This window comes from Cyphomyrmex costatus, unplaced genomic scaffold (assembly GCF_001594065.2).
Source record: "Cyphomyrmex costatus isolate MS0001 unplaced genomic scaffold, Ccosl1.0 scaffold75, whole genome shotgun sequence".
NCBI classification, from domain to species: Eukaryota; Metazoa; Arthropoda; class Insecta; order Hymenoptera; family Formicidae; genus Cyphomyrmex; species Cyphomyrmex costatus.
Genome location: NW_017280322.1, coordinates 1,362,385 through 1,380,094, shown reverse-complemented (window position 1 = coordinate 1,380,094; position 17,710 = coordinate 1,362,385). Strand labels below are relative to the sequence as shown.

Genomic DNA, 17,710 nt, shown 5'->3' with positions numbered 1-17,710 from the left:
TATATATATATATATATATATATAAGGAAAAAGAGATGTCATATATATATAAAGAATTACTTCTTGGCTTTCTTATCCTTAGCAACTTTAGTCATTTCATCAGGATTGTCCGATGCATCCTTAGCGCGCTTTGCACGAATGCCAACTAATCGTGCGTCAGCTCGTGCTTTACGAAGGGTTATATATGCAGAGAATTTAGTTTCCTCCTCAGTGACAGGACGTGCCTTTGCTTTAGCAGGTGCTTGATGTCGGATAGGCATGGGATCTCCCTTGATTTGAACTGCAAGTTTCCTCTCCTCTTCGGTTGCATCTCCCTTCTTAGGCTAAAATTAAAAAATAAAATGATAATAAAAATAAAAAAAAAAAATAAATATATAATTCGAATAATAAGAACAAATTTGTCATAAACTACTCTAAACTATAATATATTTCCCTATTTTTAAATAATATAAAAAAAGGGAGGACACTTCTATAAATTAATAATAAAATAATTTGAAATTACATACCTTCTTTTCATTTACAGGAAATAGGATCAATTTAGCCTTATACTCCTTCAAGCGTTGAGCATTCGTTTGCAAAGACTCAATGGACTTGTTACGACGACGAGGATCAACTGCAATTCCGATTGTTCTAGCAAATCTCTTGTTCAAGCCACTGGCTCTCAGCTCAGCAAGCGTGAAACCTTTGCCAGCACGAACCTTGGTATGGTAGCGAAATGTCGGGCAATGCACAATAGGTCTCAGAAGATTTACAGGCCTAAAAGAAATTTAATTAATAGCATTTAACTGCAAAAATACAAAATAATTTTATCGTGCGCGCGCGCACGCACGCACATATAATATATAATATTTATAAACTATTAAATATAATAAACTGAACTAAACGAGTACAAAGCATATAACAGTCTAGCTTGGATCTTAAATTCCTAATATATAATTTCGCGTGAATTTATATACTAATATATGTAATCTTTCCAAATTGCGCACCGAATAATCGTCGGTCTTGAAATGCAATCTAATAAACTGTCGTGGTACTATCACGAATTAATTGATGCTCTTTTGGCATCTTATATTGATGTTAAATTATATTAAAACCTGATAATAAACTGAGATTGGATCTGGAAATAATAGCCATATTTAGTATAAAATTTATTTTGTAACTGTTTAAAGTTTTTTTCTGAGATAAGACTATTTCTGTAGCTTTAAAAGTATAATCTATAATTAGTATGAAAAAAACTGAACATATAGTTGCAAAATAAGCATTCTGCTGCACACAGCTAATATTAATTATCATAATACAATAGTTGCTTTCTATTTACACCTATTTCTCAGATAATTCTCATTTGTGACATTACAATTCAGTTGAATGTGCGTTCCTTTTGCATTCTAAGAAGTCAGATTCAACTGAGTTTTTATCTACAAACTGCACAAGATTAAGACTGCATGCTTTACTGAGTCTAGACTCTAGACTACTAGACTCACTTTAAGTGAGGTTACAAACCTGTGTTATTTGTTAATTTTACCAAAGTAAGCAAGTGACGTCATTAATCTGAGTATTTCATACTCAGCTTAATTTCATTTGTGTATAAATGGAAAACAACTATTATAATGAACATATCCAAGAGGAAGAGAATTTAAAAAAAGATAATTATTTAATTTGAGTAAATTTTTGTTATCATATAAAATCATTTTTTCTTTGTGTCCATGTAAATAACTTCTGGAAGTTAGTTAAAGTTTTGACAGAGTGTTCATAATACATATGAAAAATTTTCACAAGGTTATTAAATAAAAGAACAGAATATGTATTGAGATATTAATGAATACTCCATTTACAACTAGATATTTTGATTTTAGAAACTGTATTCATCCTATATCTTTTTCAGGAAAGAAATAAAAGTTATAATTTACAACAAAAATCTTTTTTTTTCATTCAAAATCAGGAATGAAAAGAAAATATGATAAACTCTTAAATATAAAAAACACCATTTATTAATACAAGAAGATATTGTTTATGTAAGAACAGAACTGATTAAAATTCACACTGAAAAAAATTCTGGATACTTATGCTCATGCAAATGTAATATGTATGATTGACAGTTGTATAATATAAAGGACTAATAAGAGTCAAATAAATAATTTGTTAAACTTTAAATAAAGAGATGAGCTACATTCTAATTATAAATTCTACTTTAATATGTCAACAAATTTTACATTATATAACGCACACATTACATGTTTTGGCTGTAAGATTCAGCCCTCTTCAAATACTCAAAAAATCTTACAAAACAAAAATCTATTTTATTATATTATAAACCGCACTATTGATATAAAATTAATGTAATATGTATGTACGTACCTAGGAGCAACAGCTCGTGCCTTTTTGATACGTTTTTGCTTACGACGGATCTTTCTTGCTGGTTGATTAAACCAAGTCTTTACATATCGTTGCCAATCCTTATGGAAATGGCCATTTGGGATCATATTATTTCCCTTACCCATAGTTGATGCTTAATATCTGCAACAGAATAAAAATTAAACATTTGCGTTATACCACGTGAAATTTGAAATACTTAAATAAGACATTTCGAAATTAAAACACTGTTTAATAACCAATTTAATTTGTATATGAAACAAGAGGTTAGTATCTCTAATGAGCATTACAGCAATTTAATTACACACATAAACAATCCATATTTAACACAAAATTATGTATAATGTGAAATAAATTGCTGAGAAAGAATTGCAACAGAACTTTATCGAAGAAAATAAAAGTTCACCAGCGACAGCTTGGCCCTAGATTCTAACCTATCCTTCGTGAAGAGTAAACAAAATTCAAATTGAAAACAATTATTTCAATATAAAAATTACACATAAAAAGCACAAAACAGTTAGAAATATAAAAAGTTGCACATTCCTATCGTTATGTATTACGTAGTATATAAACGATGGCAATACCTCATACAGATTCTAATTCTATCGCATTCGCTCACCAACTCACGGACACGAGACAAATCGGAAAAGGGACATGACACATGAGACCGGCGGAAGCGGAAGTTGCACTTCCGCGAATAGAAGTCTCTCTGTCGCGCAGGAACAGAATCTTTTACGCGTTTTTCAGAGATAATTAACAATATTAATAATATTCAAGAATAGCTAATATTCCATAATGACAAAATAATTGATACTTTCAATCCATAAATACTAATTTATCTACAGTTGTATAGAAAAATGGCAGCTCACGTAGCATGTGTGCTGGATCGCTGGATGGTGTTGGATGCGAGCGAGTGTCGTACCGTTTGTTTACACGGGAAATATTTGATTTTTAATGATGATGCAAAGATTACCTTATCCCCTCAAAATATCACGATGCAAGATACGAAGGTGTTTAAATAATTTTTTTCATCGATCGTTGCAACTGTCAACTACTGATACATCATTGGTAAATTTGTTTAACTGTTTATTTCGTTGATTTTATACAGAACCTTTGAACATAAGACTCAAAAAGTATGTTTAATTATTTTAGTCTGATTTTATTTTACTCCTACATTTGATAATGATAAAAATGTTTAATGTCATCTTGTAGCCATCTCATAGAAGTGCATTTTATTAGTAAAGTAGGATTAATGTTCAAAAACTGTTGTATTTTCTGCTTGGGATGTTATTAAAGATATTTATTTATTTTTTAGTTATTAAGGATATTTGACAAAGAAATACTTCTTTTCAGTCTTCAATATGTTCAACAGACATAAAGAAAGCGATAGAGAAACATTGGGGTGATAAAATTGATCCTTGGAAATTTAGTATTAATGAAGATGCCAAAAATAAATTTTATATTCTTTCTATGTTTCCGTATCCATCTGGTGCCTTGCACATGGGTCATGTTCGAGTTTATACAATAAGTGATACTGTAGCTCGATTTTATAGATTAAAAGGTAGGCCTGAAAGTAATTTACAATATTGATTTATACAAGATTTAAATAATAAGTTTTATAATGACATATATAAAAAATCATTTTTATCAATAAATTTAGGTAAAAATGTAATTCATCCAATGGGCTGGGATGCCTTTGGGTTACCAGCAGAAAATGCGGCTCTTGAAAAACAAATCAATCCTGATGTATGGACAACTGAAAATATAAAGACAATGCGTAAACAATTAAAGATGTTAAATTATTCTTTTGATTGGCATAGAGAATTTGCAACCTGTGATCCAGATTATTACAAATGGACTCAAGAACTATTTTTAAAGTTGTTTGATAAAGGTTTGATCTATCAAAAGGAAGCTTATGTTAATTGGGATCCTGTCGATCAGACTGTATTAGCCGAGGAACAAATAGATGTAAATCAAAGATCTTGGAGGTCTGGTGCACTTGTTGAAAAAAAGTTGTTAAAGCAATGGTTTATTAGAACAACAGCTTTTGCAAAGTAAGTTTGAAATATGTGTGTGTGTGTGTATATATATATATACATACAAGGTGTCCCGAAAGTTTCTTTCAATTACTTTTGTGTAGATAGAGCGGACTAAACTAAGTTGAAAAGTTCTCTACCACTTATCAAATTTTGCAATGGTTAACAAGATATTAATTTTTAAAGATAGGCGAATATATTGGTCTTTAATAATTTTTTTCTCAAATACTATCAACTTTACAGAAAAACTGGGACAAAAAAGCAAGGGACAAAAATTGTGTATCTTCTTCTCATAGAACTCTAAAAATTTTTTCAGAATTTTTTGTTAACTTTTTAGTACTGTATTTTCTTATTGGCAACTATTTTTACCAACATAAGAAATACAGTATTCAAAAATTCTGGAAAAATTCTGAAAAAATGTTTAGAATTTTATAAGAAGAAAATAAACAATTTTTATCTCTCGCTATTTTTCTATAAAGTTAATAGTATTTGAGAAAAAACCAATATTCGGCTATTTTTAAAAATTAATATCTCGTTAACCGGAAGGATCCCGTTTGCCTACATTCCCGATTGCACACACCATTTACATTGGCCGGTGCTTAGTAACTTTTCATTGCTTTACCAATGAGGTTATATTATTTTTAAATTAAGCCAATCAGTGAGCAATGTGTGCAATCGTGCATGTAGGCAATCGAAACCTTCCTATCTACAAAAGCGATTGGAAGAAATTCTCGGGACACCCTGTATTTATAGTGTTCTGAAAATTAATATTTTTAATTAACAAATTATGTTATAGATCATTGTTGGAAGGTTTAAATGATCCATCTTTAAAGGAATGGAAAGATGTTATAAAGTTGCAAAAACACTGGATAGGTGATTGCAATGGCATTAATATTGATTTTAAATTAGTATCCGAAATTCCAGAGTTTCCAGGAACATTAAACATATGGACTGACACACCAGAATTTGTAGAGTATGCAAAATTTGTTACTATATCCTCTCATAGTATATTAAATCGTAAAGAGCATACATATGAAATAGATGTTGGAATAAAAGGTTTAAACGCAAAAATAATAAATCCATTTTCCAATGAAGAGTTACCGATTTTTATCACTGACAAAGTTGTTTACCCATCATGGAGAGATGTTCGTTTGGGTATACCTTCAGCATCAATGGACGATTTAAAATTCTCAGAGTTGGTTGGAATACCATTTACCCGGCATTCGATACGTAGCTATGAACAGCAGCAGCAGAAGATAGCTGAAATATTGCAAAAAGCTAGAGAATGGAGAATAGGAGGATATCCAGTAAGCTCAAAATTACAGGATTGGTTAATCTCTAGACAAAGGCATTGGGGTACACCTATACCTGTTATTCATTGTACAAATTGTGGCGCTCAACCTGTACCTCATGATCAACTTCCTGTGACATTACCAAAGATAACATATTCAAGCTCAAATAAAAGGTTTTCGATTCAAGATATGAAGGATTGGATGCAGACGAAATGTCCCAAGTGTGGGGGAAATGCTACTAGGGAAGCTGATACAATGGACACGTTTGTAGATAGTAGTTGGTACTTTCTAAGATTTATAGATCCCAAAAATACAAAAGAGATATTTTCGCTAGAAAAAGTTTCGAAAATGTTTCCCGTAGATCTCTATATAGGTGGAAAAGAACACGGTATAATAGCAATTTCTTAAATTACTATACTTTGGCATTTTTATCACATTAAAGTATTCTTTATAAGTTTACATCTTTTAGCCGTGCTGCATTTGTACTTTGCCCGATTTATGAGTCACTTTCTGCACTCAGAAGGTCTTTTACCATGCCGAGAACCATTTAAACAGCTCCTCGTTCAAGGAGTAGTAATGGGTAAAACATATCAAGTTATAAGTACCGGCAAATATATACCAGAAAATAAGGTGTTGAAGGAAGAGAATCAGTATAAAACGAAATATGGAGAACTTGTCTCTATGCGCTGGGAAAAAATGTCAAAATCAAAGCACAATGGTGTTGATCCTCTCAATCTGTTGAATAAATATGGAATAGATACAACAAGATTATTAATACTAGCTGATGTTGCACCAACGTCCACTAGAAATTGGTCAGAAAATAGTAAGTTTCTTAGTCAATTATTTAAATGCTCTTATATTAGAACATAATATATTTATTCATCATTACAGCTGTTACAGGTATAGACAATTGGCAAAACCGTCTTTGGACTCTTGTCAAACAATTCAAAACTGAACGCGACAAAATGTCTCCGGAGGAATTTGAAAGCAAACCTACTAATTCTAAATACGCTAAAGAGGATGCATACATGTTTGACAGCCGAAATTTTTTTCTCAAAAACGTGACATTTAACATAGTAGAATCGCAGCAACTTAGTGTAGCAATATCTCGATTGCAAGGCCTTACAAATAGGTAAATAATTACATTAGTAACTCTATGCAGTGTAATTTTAATATTTGAATATATGTACATTGAATAAAATCTGTTATTATAGCTTACGAAAAGTTAGTATAGAGTGTTTACAAAAAAGTCGTGAATACGAGCGAGCATTAGCTGTTCAAATTATAATGCTTGCTCCATTTGCTCCACATTTTGCCTCTGAGTTATGGTCTATTTTCTGTTCTGCCAAGTATTTGATAGATAATACTGAAGTTGACTTAAATAAAAATGTATTTGAACAGAAATGGCCAGATATTGACATGGATTATAATCTTGTAATGAATGTTTATGTAAGTATCTTGGTATACATAATTCTATTATTAAAATATAAATACATGAAAAATGAAAGTGCTTACAAAATTAGATATATTTTTACTTTTCAAATTTTAATTCATCATATTTACATTATATAAACATGATAGGTAAACAAAAGACAATTTCTTAAAATGAAGATTCCTCGACGTGAATTGGACAAAATGGTAGCAGATACGGCGTTAGAATATGTGATTCTCGATCCGTATTATCAAAAATATTCGTACAATAAAAATGTTGTAGATGTCAACTTTAAAGCAGAGAAAAGCTATGATGCATCATTGTACATAACCATGGAAAAACAAAAAGAAGATTAAAGATAAACATTATTTTAATTTATACACACGAGATATTAATAGAAATTTATTATATATATTTATTATAAAGAGAGAAAACAAAGTTTTTCAGCTAAAAATCTATAATAGTTCAACTTGCTTACCCAATATCGTATTCGCCTTTATATCCATTATTTGGAATAGTTTTCAAGAATTTTATATAATCAGTGGGAAGATTGTTTTCTTCGGCCCCTTTTAATATCGTACCTCTGCATGAATTACGACAAATTTTTAGAGGTTAAAAATAAAAATAATTATGTTCAAATTATTGCAATTGCTTTTTAAATTGCATATGACATACAGGTATAATGGTGAAGGTCTCTTATCCTTTGGAAATTCTTCTGGTTTTATATATTCTTTTGGATTATTACACTGCTGGTACACTCGACAATTTAGAGTTCTACCATCAGGAGTTTCAACATTCACTGACATTGCGTGATATATATTATTTTGAATACCTTCTTGACAGTCTAATGTAGCTAAATTGCACTTGTCTAATTCCCAGACTACACCCCATACAACTGAATTTTCTGTTTCTACAATTGTGGCAGATGTTCCATGCCATCGATTAGAATATCTGTGAAAATCTAGCCTAAAATTCTGTAATATATATATATATATATTATATATTGTATATGTTAATGTATAAATGTAATAAAATTAATATTAAGATTTTCTAGTTTGTGTTTAAAGAAAAATGTAATTTGATAATTTACAGTTTGTATTTTGCATTATTACCTGTTTATATAATTTAAGATTTTTATATTTTATGAATAACATTCTAAAAAAAGATTAAACAGATATTTTCATAGATATTTTAAATATGGTAGTCTATATCGTTGTTCTGCCTTTTATAAAGTTTAATATTATATGATACATATAGCATATATAGAATAGAATTTTATTCACTTTACTTTATTGATCAATCAATGAATTAAAAAACTCGTCCTATTTATTACCTTTTTTCATATTTCCATACCTTAATTTAATCAAAGCCCTAATTTTATCTCCCTTCTTCTACATGTAGTACATATATACACAGGTATACTTGTTATGTTTTATTTTAAGTATATTAGTATTAAAATTATATTAAAAAAAATATATATAATAATTATTAATACACACATCCATATAAAGTTTGAAATAATCTGCATGAAATCAACCGGTAATTTGTATCACTTAACAAACTCGAAGATATGGAATAACTTTTTTATTGTATTCATTAGATATAATAAAACTACATATTAACTACACACTAACATCCAGTGTTCTAACTCGAACAGGCTTTTGTTCATTTTCTTAGAAAAAAAAAAGTTTAAAACACATCCTGATTTTCTTTTATTAATTACCTTTATATAACCGATGTCTTTCATTATTGCGGTCGGATTATGTAAATGTATCCTTTTAGCCAATAAATTACTCCCATAAGCGAAATATAGGAATGTATTTGCCATTTTTCAGACTGATCCAAACTGATCTTGCAAACTTTTCATAAACAAAGTAATAAAACGTTTCGCTATCTTCTTATTTGACACTACCGCATTACTGCAATTGTTCAAAACGAGTGTACGTTATATATAAAACACCATGTGTACAAAATGTATTGTGTATCTACGAAAGATAAGATATATCTTATATATGCACAGTGACAATTAAGTGTATTGTTAATATATAATAATCCCAAAGAAAGAGGACGCGCTCCTCGCCTCTCACGAGCGCCGTTTCGTTCTTCGCGGTGACACTGTCTGTTACTTAATCAACTTTTATCTGCTAATTAGTTATACCGGGTTAGGATTCACCGTGTCGGTAAACCCGGCGATTGATTTGACGCGCGTTTCTCAACTCAAACCGACCGACCGATCACTGAAGCGTTCACACTTCACAGTCGTTGAGTTGTTCGGTCGACAAGACAACACTTGGTACTTTTGGCAGCTGTCTCTTTCTGTCTCGGCAGATTCAGTCGTTTTTCCTTTTTTCTCTTTTTTTTTTTCGTTTTCCGATCGCGTACCATCGTGGCGACCACCACGGACTGCAGACACTTCTGATCACTTCGCGGCGCTTCGTAGAGGCAAAGGAATACTCGACGGCACGGGCCGCGTATTCACAGAACAATTCGACGGAACAATGCCACAGGAATAGCGCGGCGGTGTTTTTTCATAACCTAAGTCGTAAATCGTGTGGAGGTAAGACAGCTTGAAGCTTGGATACACGTACGCATAATTACGCAGACGCCGCGTCGCGTTCACCGTTGTTTGTCACCCCGTCTGTCTTCCCTGGAACGCTTTGATAACGCGTTCTCCGTGTCAATCGCCTCCTGCGTTTCTTTGTCCCTGTATTGCTTACTGCTTCTTCATAAGATTCCTGTTTGGATTTCTGACCTGAAACTATGAAGGGTCATAGCATGCGACAAAGAAAGATCAAGGATCCAGTGATAATCTCCTCGAGAAGTAGCGGCTTAGCTTCTTCGAGATTTACAATTGTTATAGTATCACATTAATTTAAAGTAAATACTCTCAAATAGGTTCCTTTTGTATAATTTGTAATAGCCTTAAACCTTCTAAAACAGATCAAGTAAGTTCCTTGATTAGATTAGTCAACACATGAAAAATCATATGTGGCACGGATGGAATCAAACTTGGATCTATAGATTATGAGTCTATGAATCGAGTGAGGAATCATCCGATGCATCGTTTCATTACTGTTGTTTTTCCAAATGACAAGGTCTTTTATGATATGAAAAATTATTACAGAGTTCCTAAGGAATAAAGAAAGAAAGAAAAAGAGAGAAATATATGCATTCCTGATTATTATTTTTTTTATTTATTTTTTTGTTGGAATGAATGTTTCAAGGAAAGCCTGGATTGCACAATATTATGATAAAGCATATGATAATATTTTTATAATAATTTAAATATATAAATATCTTAATTTGTTTTGTTGTAGGCAAATATTTTTAGAACTATATGTTTTCAGAATGTTTGGATATATATATTGTGGAAAATTGTACAATTATTTTATATAAAAATAATTTATGGCATTCTCTCTCTCTCTCTCTCTCTCTCTCTCTCATTGGAACTATTTTCATTGAAAGGAAGAATAAATTACAATTTTGTTGATGTATCGATTGTCATTATATTACGCATTTAAAAAGTATAATATTTAACCTTTCATTAAATATTTTTATGTTACAGAAATGCCGCCTACTAAGAAAGGAGACTTAGATAAGCTAGCATGGGCATGGACAGAATCCATTGATCCAGATGAAATTGAGAAAATACATTTAGAAACTGCGTATAGGATTGGATTAAAGAGTTGTAAAAATTGCAAGTAAGTTGAAAATTATTTTGGAGGAATAAAAGATTTGTACACATTACTATACTCATATTGCAAAGTTTACCTTGTGGGAAAGATAAAGGGGTAGATAACACTAGCTCAATGTAAAACTTTTATTTCACATTATCTGTTTCAGACGTAATTGCACCTATAATCCCCAATGTCTGACAGGTTTAGGAGAAGACAAGTATATGAAATCCCAGCCGGCTGAGGTAGTGTCCTTAGAAAGTTCCTTATCGGAATTACGTGACCCAACCCAATATGTTGGTTTAAAGAATCTAGGTGCTACTTGCTATGTCAATAGCTTAATTCAAATGTGGTTTCACAATGAAGACATGAGGTATGTATGCAATATATATTAATAAAAACTTTTCACATGTATGTTGCACATTTTATCTTGATAAATTTAATGCCAACAGGAGAATAATATACAAATGGGATATTACGGAAGATCCAGAGGAACAGGAGGCGTTGTGTCAGTCTAAAAAAGCAGGAGTGCCCTACCATCCAGTAACCGCGGTTGGCCAATTGCAGTACATTTTTGCAATGATGCAATTTGGTAATCGGAGCCTTCTTGATCCAATCAATCTCGCTATTGCGTTATCCTTGGATACCAGAACGCAGCAAGATGCTCAAGAATTCTCCAAGCTGCTATTGTGCCATATCGAAGGAAAACTACAGCAAAACTCAGAACTGAAGCAGATGCTGCAGAGGCTGACTCAGGGAAAATACAGCTATATCAATCGGTGGGTTTTCTGAAGTGGAACAATGAGAATTTTCCTAAACGATGATGGTGCTGATGATCTTGACGATGACAACATGGTAGGACACGTTGCTCGCTACGATGACTGGCGCGACCAACTGATCCGATGAAGAGCGAAATGACTTTTTAGTGGATAATTAGAATTTTGTGTTTGATGCAGTTGCTCCATGTGCAGCACTGAGTACCCAACGTCCACCACGTTCTATGAGTTGGATCTACAGCTGGCGGCAACTTTGAAAGAGGCGATCGAAAATTATTTATCAGAAGAACAACTGACAGGAGCGAATCAATACCATTGTGTTACTTGCAATGATAAAAAGGACGCCAGGCGATTCATACGACTTGAGTCTCTCCCAGAGACTTTAAATATTCAACTAATGCGCTTTGTATTTCATAGGTGAGCTTTACATTTTATGACAGTAACAAGTTTGATTTGTCCGAAATAATAGCGTTGTAATTTATGACAGAGATTCCGGACAGAAAAGGAAGTTGAATTCATATATTCAGTTTCCCGAAGAGCTTGATATGTCGGAATATATTGGGTGTCAGCCTCAAACTCATCTGTACAGTCTTGTCGCTGTATTGAGTCACAAAGGTCCGTCTGCACATTCTGGGCATTACATTGCGAATATATGTAATTCAAGTGGGGAGTGGTATCAATTTAGCGACGATAAAGTTGAAAAAATGCAGAATAAACGAATTGAGGATAGCGTAAATGGTAATTTCTTCTTTATCAAATACTTTGTATTTAATAAAAAAGAAAGAAATGTGTGACTTTTCACGCGAGAAAGCAGGAAGTAAGTTCTCTTTTTTTATATATATAGATAAATCAATGAAACGTGGCCGTGTTCCAAAAGGATTTTTGTCATCCAACACAGCTTATATGTTGGTTTATAAGAAGTTAACTGCAGATGGGCGAATAAATGCTGCGAAGAAAGTAAAATTGAAAAAACTTGATGTGGAAACAAATGCCTCCAATGATACTGTTAACTGCGAGAAACTTACAGTCACAGAAAAATCGGATACCGCGGACGAATCGAAACAGAAAGCTGATACTGAAGACGTACCATTAATTCAAGAAGGAGACTCTGAAAAAATATCGAAATTAGATTTAGAGAATGTAATAGAAATAGATGAATCTACTATATCTGAAAAGACTGATGCACCTATTACAGGTGAAAATAAAACTACAGAAATTGTCGCTAGCACAAATGGATGTAAAGACACACATGATTCTACCTTAGAACAATTACAGAATAAGGTTCACCATCTAAAAGAGTCAATGGTGAAAGTCGTTAAGCTAGATTATAAACGTTTGAATGGTGACGCTCATAGAGCTATGAGTTGCGGTGAACGTGATTTTTATGAAGAGGTAATTCTTTAGATACATATTCTTTTTAGTTGTTTACTAAATTTTGATTAATTAACATTTTAATTGAATGTATTTTTCTTTTTACAGATGGAATTTGAGAATTGGCAAGTAAGCAGCACGATGCGTGAACTTGTTAGACAAGAAAATGTTAAACACGAATTGAGTTTGTTAGCTGCACAGCAAGAAAAAGTAAGGAAATATCGACTGTATTACGTAAAAACGACAAAATTATTGTACTTTTTTTTTATATTCGTTGCTACATAATTTCTTCCTTTTTTAGCAAAAAGAAATTGAAGATCAGAATTCCAAACGACAACTCGTAATAGATATGTATAATATAATCCATTCAACAGTATCTTGGAGTAATTATTATTGGATATCAACCGACTGGCTATTGAAATGGTTGACCGGATATTCTTCTGGAATCGATATCCGTCCGATCGACAATTCCAATTTAATGTGCTCGCATTGTCGACTTGATCCATTGAAAGTTGGTCGTGTAAAATGCGTGCCGGAATTAGCAGCTCAAATGCTTTACGATAAATATCTAGGAGGTCCACGGTTAGACCAGACATTTTTATGCGAAATTTGCGTAAAACGACGTTGCAAGTTATTACGTTTCAAGACAGCACTTGAACGAGATCACAAAGAAGTTGGCGAGTTAATTCGCACATTTAAAGAACCGTAAGCTACTTGTTATTTTTTGAAGTTTTTCATAATAAAAAAGTGAGGTAGTAATTTATAATAATAATAACTACATGATATATGTTTCTGTTGTTTTAGTGTTGAAACGAGCTATATAATTGGTACCGATTCACTGCGATCATGGCGAAGATTAGCTATGGAAACGTTTCAAGAGGATATAGAACAAAAGGAGGACGATTGTCAGGATACTCTACAGGAGGAGAATAAGAATATGGATAAAGATGGCAACGATTGTCCAAAGGAAGTAGAAGAAAACAAGGAGAATGAGGTTATTATAAACTTCAATGAAGACTTACTCTGCGAACACAAGTCTCTTAAAACGGCAGATTCCAGTAGAAAAGTGATACCTCAAGAGGCTTGGTTGATTCTTAAAAAATATTTTCCGGATTCGAAGGAATATCTCGTTGGATCGTCATCCTGTTCAATCTGCGAGGTAAATAAGTTTCTTTTTCTCATATTTGCAAATAAATTATTGAAATGCAATAATTGATTTAACTTTGCATTTGTATGTTTGATTTTCAGGAAAGAATGGAAAATGCTCAAAGAGCGAAGAAAGATGACAAAATAAAGGCGAAACAGCAGAAAGACGAGCTTACCGACTTGTATTATGGAAAGAATAGGAATGAAATTTCTAAGTGCAATGAACCCCAAAAATCTTTCTACATTGTGGAGAAGAGTTTTCTGGACAGTTGGCGTTCCTTCATTCGGTGAGTTTAAATTTTACGTTATTTATTTCATGCTGTGCGGCGTCATAATTACAATTCTTGGACGAATGTGTTTTGCGATAATCTTTCACCCGTTTAGATAGTAATTGAAAAAATTAAAAGTTTTACATCTATATATGTTTTTAATATATACAATTCCTCGGATTTTGACGAGCAAATTTTCGGAAAAAATATTGATACATAAAAATATAATTGTGTGTTTCTCGGAATAAGTTATCATTTTATGGTCACAACGCTTTCTATATGTGTCAATAGATAGATATTTATATAAATTCTAACGTTGACTGTCGGTAACTAACTGCGAGTTTCGAGCTTTTCTTCCACGTTCGTATGTTTCAATTAAGATGGCGCTAGTTGTCCTGAAAATTGCGCGCCACAGTTTTTCAACCGCCCGCCATTACGAGGCGAGACGCAGTCGGAGGAACGTTTTTTTCGACATCTAATATCGGTGAATAATACACGGAAAGGTATGTTATTTAATAAAATTAGATGCTTGAGAGAAAGTATTATGTCGTAAATAAAAATAATACATATAGAAATAGCCATTGAGCTAAAATTAGTGAATAAAAAGATGGATTAAATATTCTCTTACATTTCTTTTTTTTTTTTTTTTTTCAAATTTTAACTCATTGGTGTATTTAGAAGATATCTATAGTATTTCATTGAATTGCAATTTAATCTGAGTGCATAAAATTATTTACTTATGCTTTTTCTCAAGCATCCTTACATGTTCGAACGAAAATTTAGTATAAAATTTTTGCCGGATTTTAATTAACGAAGATTAAATATTTTTTAATTTATATTTTTTTATTTCTAAAATGAATTCACTTTGATTTAACATGTTGGTGCATTTAGAGAGTATCTAATATTTTATTGCAATTCAACCTGCTATATACAGTTATTTGTTTGCGGTTTTCCTAAAATGTCTTGCATTCGAACGCGAATTTTTGTCTCAACTCTTCTATTACGATTGCGACATTTTTGCAAGAAACGTAGTGACGAACGTTCGATCTCGCGCTCGTCGAGCGTGGTCGAAACCGGTTGTCGTAAATGTTGGAAAGGGGAGGCTGAACGGGAAGGGTAGATATATCCGGGATGTATTAACGAGCTTTTCCTAATTATGAGAAAAAACTGGACCGCGCGATTAAGCTGGGCGGCGGTGGCGAGCTCCTCTTTCTCTCGTCTCTCGCTCGTGTGGCTGCGGGGGAGGGCCGGGCACGGGAGAAAACTAATTGAAACCGCTTAACGACCCGCCGGCAAATGATACATCGACCCCGACGAAGGGCCACCGGTGTCTTAATATCGTTTCGCCTTCTTCCACGGTCAAGACCGTAAATGCAATTTGGACTCTCGCTCGATCTTCTTCGAGTTTCTACTTTTCTGGTATCCCTAATCTACACTTCACTTGGGGAAAATCATCCCAAAGGCACACACTTCTGAAATACCCGTTCAACAGGAATGAATCTGAGCTCTTTCTATATTTTTACTTTGTCCGTTGATTAGAAATATCAGCCAATTCTCATTATACCAAGATTGTAAATATTTCAGACTTATTCATGATTATTTATAGACCATAACATTTATTTATTTGAATATATACAATTAACATAATTAACATTAACCTTTGCAATGGATCATTTGGATACGAAGCGAAAATGTTTGGATGATTGTACAATCTGTACGATTAGTGTACTACGAGGTTCTAAATTGTTAAAAAATTTTGATAGGCTTTCTACAATAAGTCGTCATTTATATCATACTCATCAGAATTATAAGTTATAAATCTTAGAAACATTCAGAATGAATTATATTAGATTGTTACGACATAATATTTCAACCAATCAGAAGGCAGTTCTCAGGACAAATAACAATATACTGTACGATTGGTCGGGCATAACGTAATCTAAGTTTTAAATGCTAAGAAATGGAATTAGCCATTTCCGTATAGCCGCCGAATACTTGACCTGACTTATTACTGTTTTATGACACTATCTCGCTTAAAACTCATTCTTGATTTTTTATCTATTATTAACCGTTTATTAGAAGTAAATAGAAATAAACCTACTTGAATTCTGTACTTCAAGATAGTTTTCGTACCTGACTTAAGGATTAATCAAATTAAACACAAAGAAATCGTTAAAATTTCTTTCGACTATAGCGAGACTGCGAATTTTTTTATTTCGTTCTTCGCCTTTTCTTCATGGCGATATGAGAATTAGAAGAAAATTTTTACTTTTGTTACTCGCGTTCTTTCCTGAAAGAGATCTTTCCTCTAAATATTTTAGAGAAGTTTTCGTAAATTCTGTGTGGTGACTCTGCTCGAATATGGTATCATAAATACGAGTGAGATCCTTCCGACAGCGAAAAAAAGTCTTTTAACATCCAGAATGGCATTATCTGTGCGCTCCCTTATTATACATTCTCTCGTATGGCGCGACGCGTTGGCTGGACACCTCGGATTGACAGATTCAAATTCGCCAGGGCTTAAATCTCGTGGATTCAACGGTGTGCGAGCTAAACCGGGATCAACCCTTCTCGCGGATTACACGTTTGTCGTGTCACGTGCGATTTCGGTATACACGGTACGCGTAGGGGTATGAAAACCACGAAATAAGTGGTCAGGTTCCCGTATTAAACAAGCAGTTACACGAGTAAGAAGGAGGATATACTGTAATGTTCTTTCCTTCCAAACAATTTGATTTGGATGAATATAGACTATTACGTTTCTACGTGTAAAATTTTTTAACAGTATATCTTTGAAAATAGTTTAATCTGGCGTTCGTAAAAAAATTTCATTCTACCGCATTTTAATTGGAGAGCCATGCAAAGGGACGGTAATTCGCTATTTCGACCCCATTTCTTGAGATTGCGCCGAGTGTCCACGATCCATTATCGAGAATTTGCTATTAACCGAGGGAGAGAAAATGTGAAAAATATTTTTCCGGACCACTGGCATTGTCTTCGACCGACTCCTTTGTGACGTCGGTGATTAATTTTTCAGCAGGTCGGGCATGCCGCCCCTTTTTTGCGCCACCACTGCCAGTATAATCGTTCTTTGTATTTTTCGAACAAAACTCCATAGTTCGTTGCTTCCATTACACATAGTTATATTATACAGTACATGTATATTTTTTGCAATACTTGGGATAAAATTACTCTATCATACATATATATATATTTTATATTAAATTTTCTATATTTGTACACTATGCGACTATTACAAGCACATGAACGTTCGTTTTTACTTTTTTTGCATTATCAGGTTGAGTAATTTTAATTTTATTTTATTTAAAAGAATAAAGAAACAA

At 32.8% G+C, this 17,710-nt stretch overlaps 4 protein-coding genes across 9 annotated transcripts in view; 2 read left to right on the top strand and 2 right to left on the bottom strand.

The window, feature by feature from the left end:
* Nucleotides 1-30: 30 nt before the first annotated feature.
* Nucleotides 31-3,024, bottom strand: LOC108780898 (60S ribosomal protein L13). Of its 2 annotated transcripts, none has more exons than XM_018548729.1 (4): nt 2,955-3,024; nt 2,356-2,514; nt 507-756; nt 31-323 (listed from the first exon to the last, which is right to left on the bottom strand). In XM_018548729.1, the coding sequence occupies exons 2-4, from the start codon at nt 2,496-2,498 to the stop codon at nt 57-59; spliced, it is 660 nt and encodes a 219-aa protein (XP_018404231.1). In that variant the 5' UTR covers nt 2,499-2,514; nt 2,955-3,024; the 3' UTR covers nt 31-56. The 2 variants fall into 2 exon arrangements, with proteins under 2 accessions (XP_018404231.1, XP_018404232.1); XM_018548730.1 differs by having other exon boundaries at nt 2,990-3,008.
* Nucleotides 3,025-4,031: 1,007 nt separating this feature from the next.
* LOC108781011 (gamma-glutamylcyclotransferase) lies at nt 4,032-9,104 on the bottom strand. 4 transcript variants are annotated; one of them, XR_001940922.1, is made up of 5 exons: nt 8,854-9,104; nt 7,806-8,104; nt 7,609-7,713; nt 5,508-5,666; nt 4,050-4,126 (listed from the first exon to the last, which is right to left on the bottom strand). XR_001940922.1 is itself a non-coding variant. In XM_018548870.1 (4 exons), the coding sequence occupies exons 1-4, from the start codon at nt 8,956-8,958 to the stop codon at nt 4,072-4,074; spliced, it is 564 nt and encodes a 187-aa protein (XP_018404372.1). In that variant the 5' UTR covers nt 8,959-9,104; the 3' UTR covers nt 4,032-4,071. The 4 variants fall into 4 exon arrangements, 2 of the variants coding, with proteins under 2 accessions (XP_018404372.1, XP_018404373.1); XR_001940923.1 differs by having other exon boundaries at nt 4,054-4,126; nt 5,537-5,666; XM_018548870.1 differs by lacking the exon at nt 5,508-5,666 and having other exon boundaries at nt 4,032-4,126.
* Nucleotides 6,863-7,512, top strand: LeuRS-m (Leucyl-tRNA synthetase, mitochondrial). Its single transcript, XM_018548872.1, has 2 exons — nt 6,863-7,147; nt 7,280-7,512. Exons 1-2 carry the CDS (start codon nt 6,986-6,988, stop codon nt 7,484-7,486), a joined length of 369 nt encoding a protein of 122 aa, XP_018404374.1. The 5' UTR covers nt 6,863-6,985; the 3' UTR covers nt 7,487-7,512.
* A 124-nt stretch (nt 9,105-9,228) lies between the features above and the next one.
* LOC108781009 (ubiquitin carboxyl-terminal hydrolase 48) overlaps nt 9,229-17,710 on the top strand; it is a 54,663-nt gene continuing 46,181 nt past the window's right edge. Inside the window, exons 1-11 of one of the 2 annotated variants that reach the window (XM_018548868.1) lie at nt 9,229-9,687; nt 10,696-10,831; nt 10,974-11,177; nt 11,257-11,583; nt 11,761-11,997; nt 12,068-12,318; nt 12,425-12,972; nt 13,060-13,161; nt 13,253-13,656; nt 13,756-14,110; nt 14,200-14,384. In XM_018548868.1, the coding sequence (XP_018404370.1) occupies nt 10,698-10,831; nt 10,974-11,177; nt 11,257-11,583; nt 11,761-11,997; nt 12,068-12,318; nt 12,425-12,972; nt 13,060-13,161; nt 13,253-13,656; nt 13,756-14,110; nt 14,200-14,384 (2,747 nt within the window). In that variant the 5' untranslated portion in view covers nt 9,229-9,687; nt 10,696-10,697. The other variant, XM_018548869.1, reaches the window with a different exon arrangement.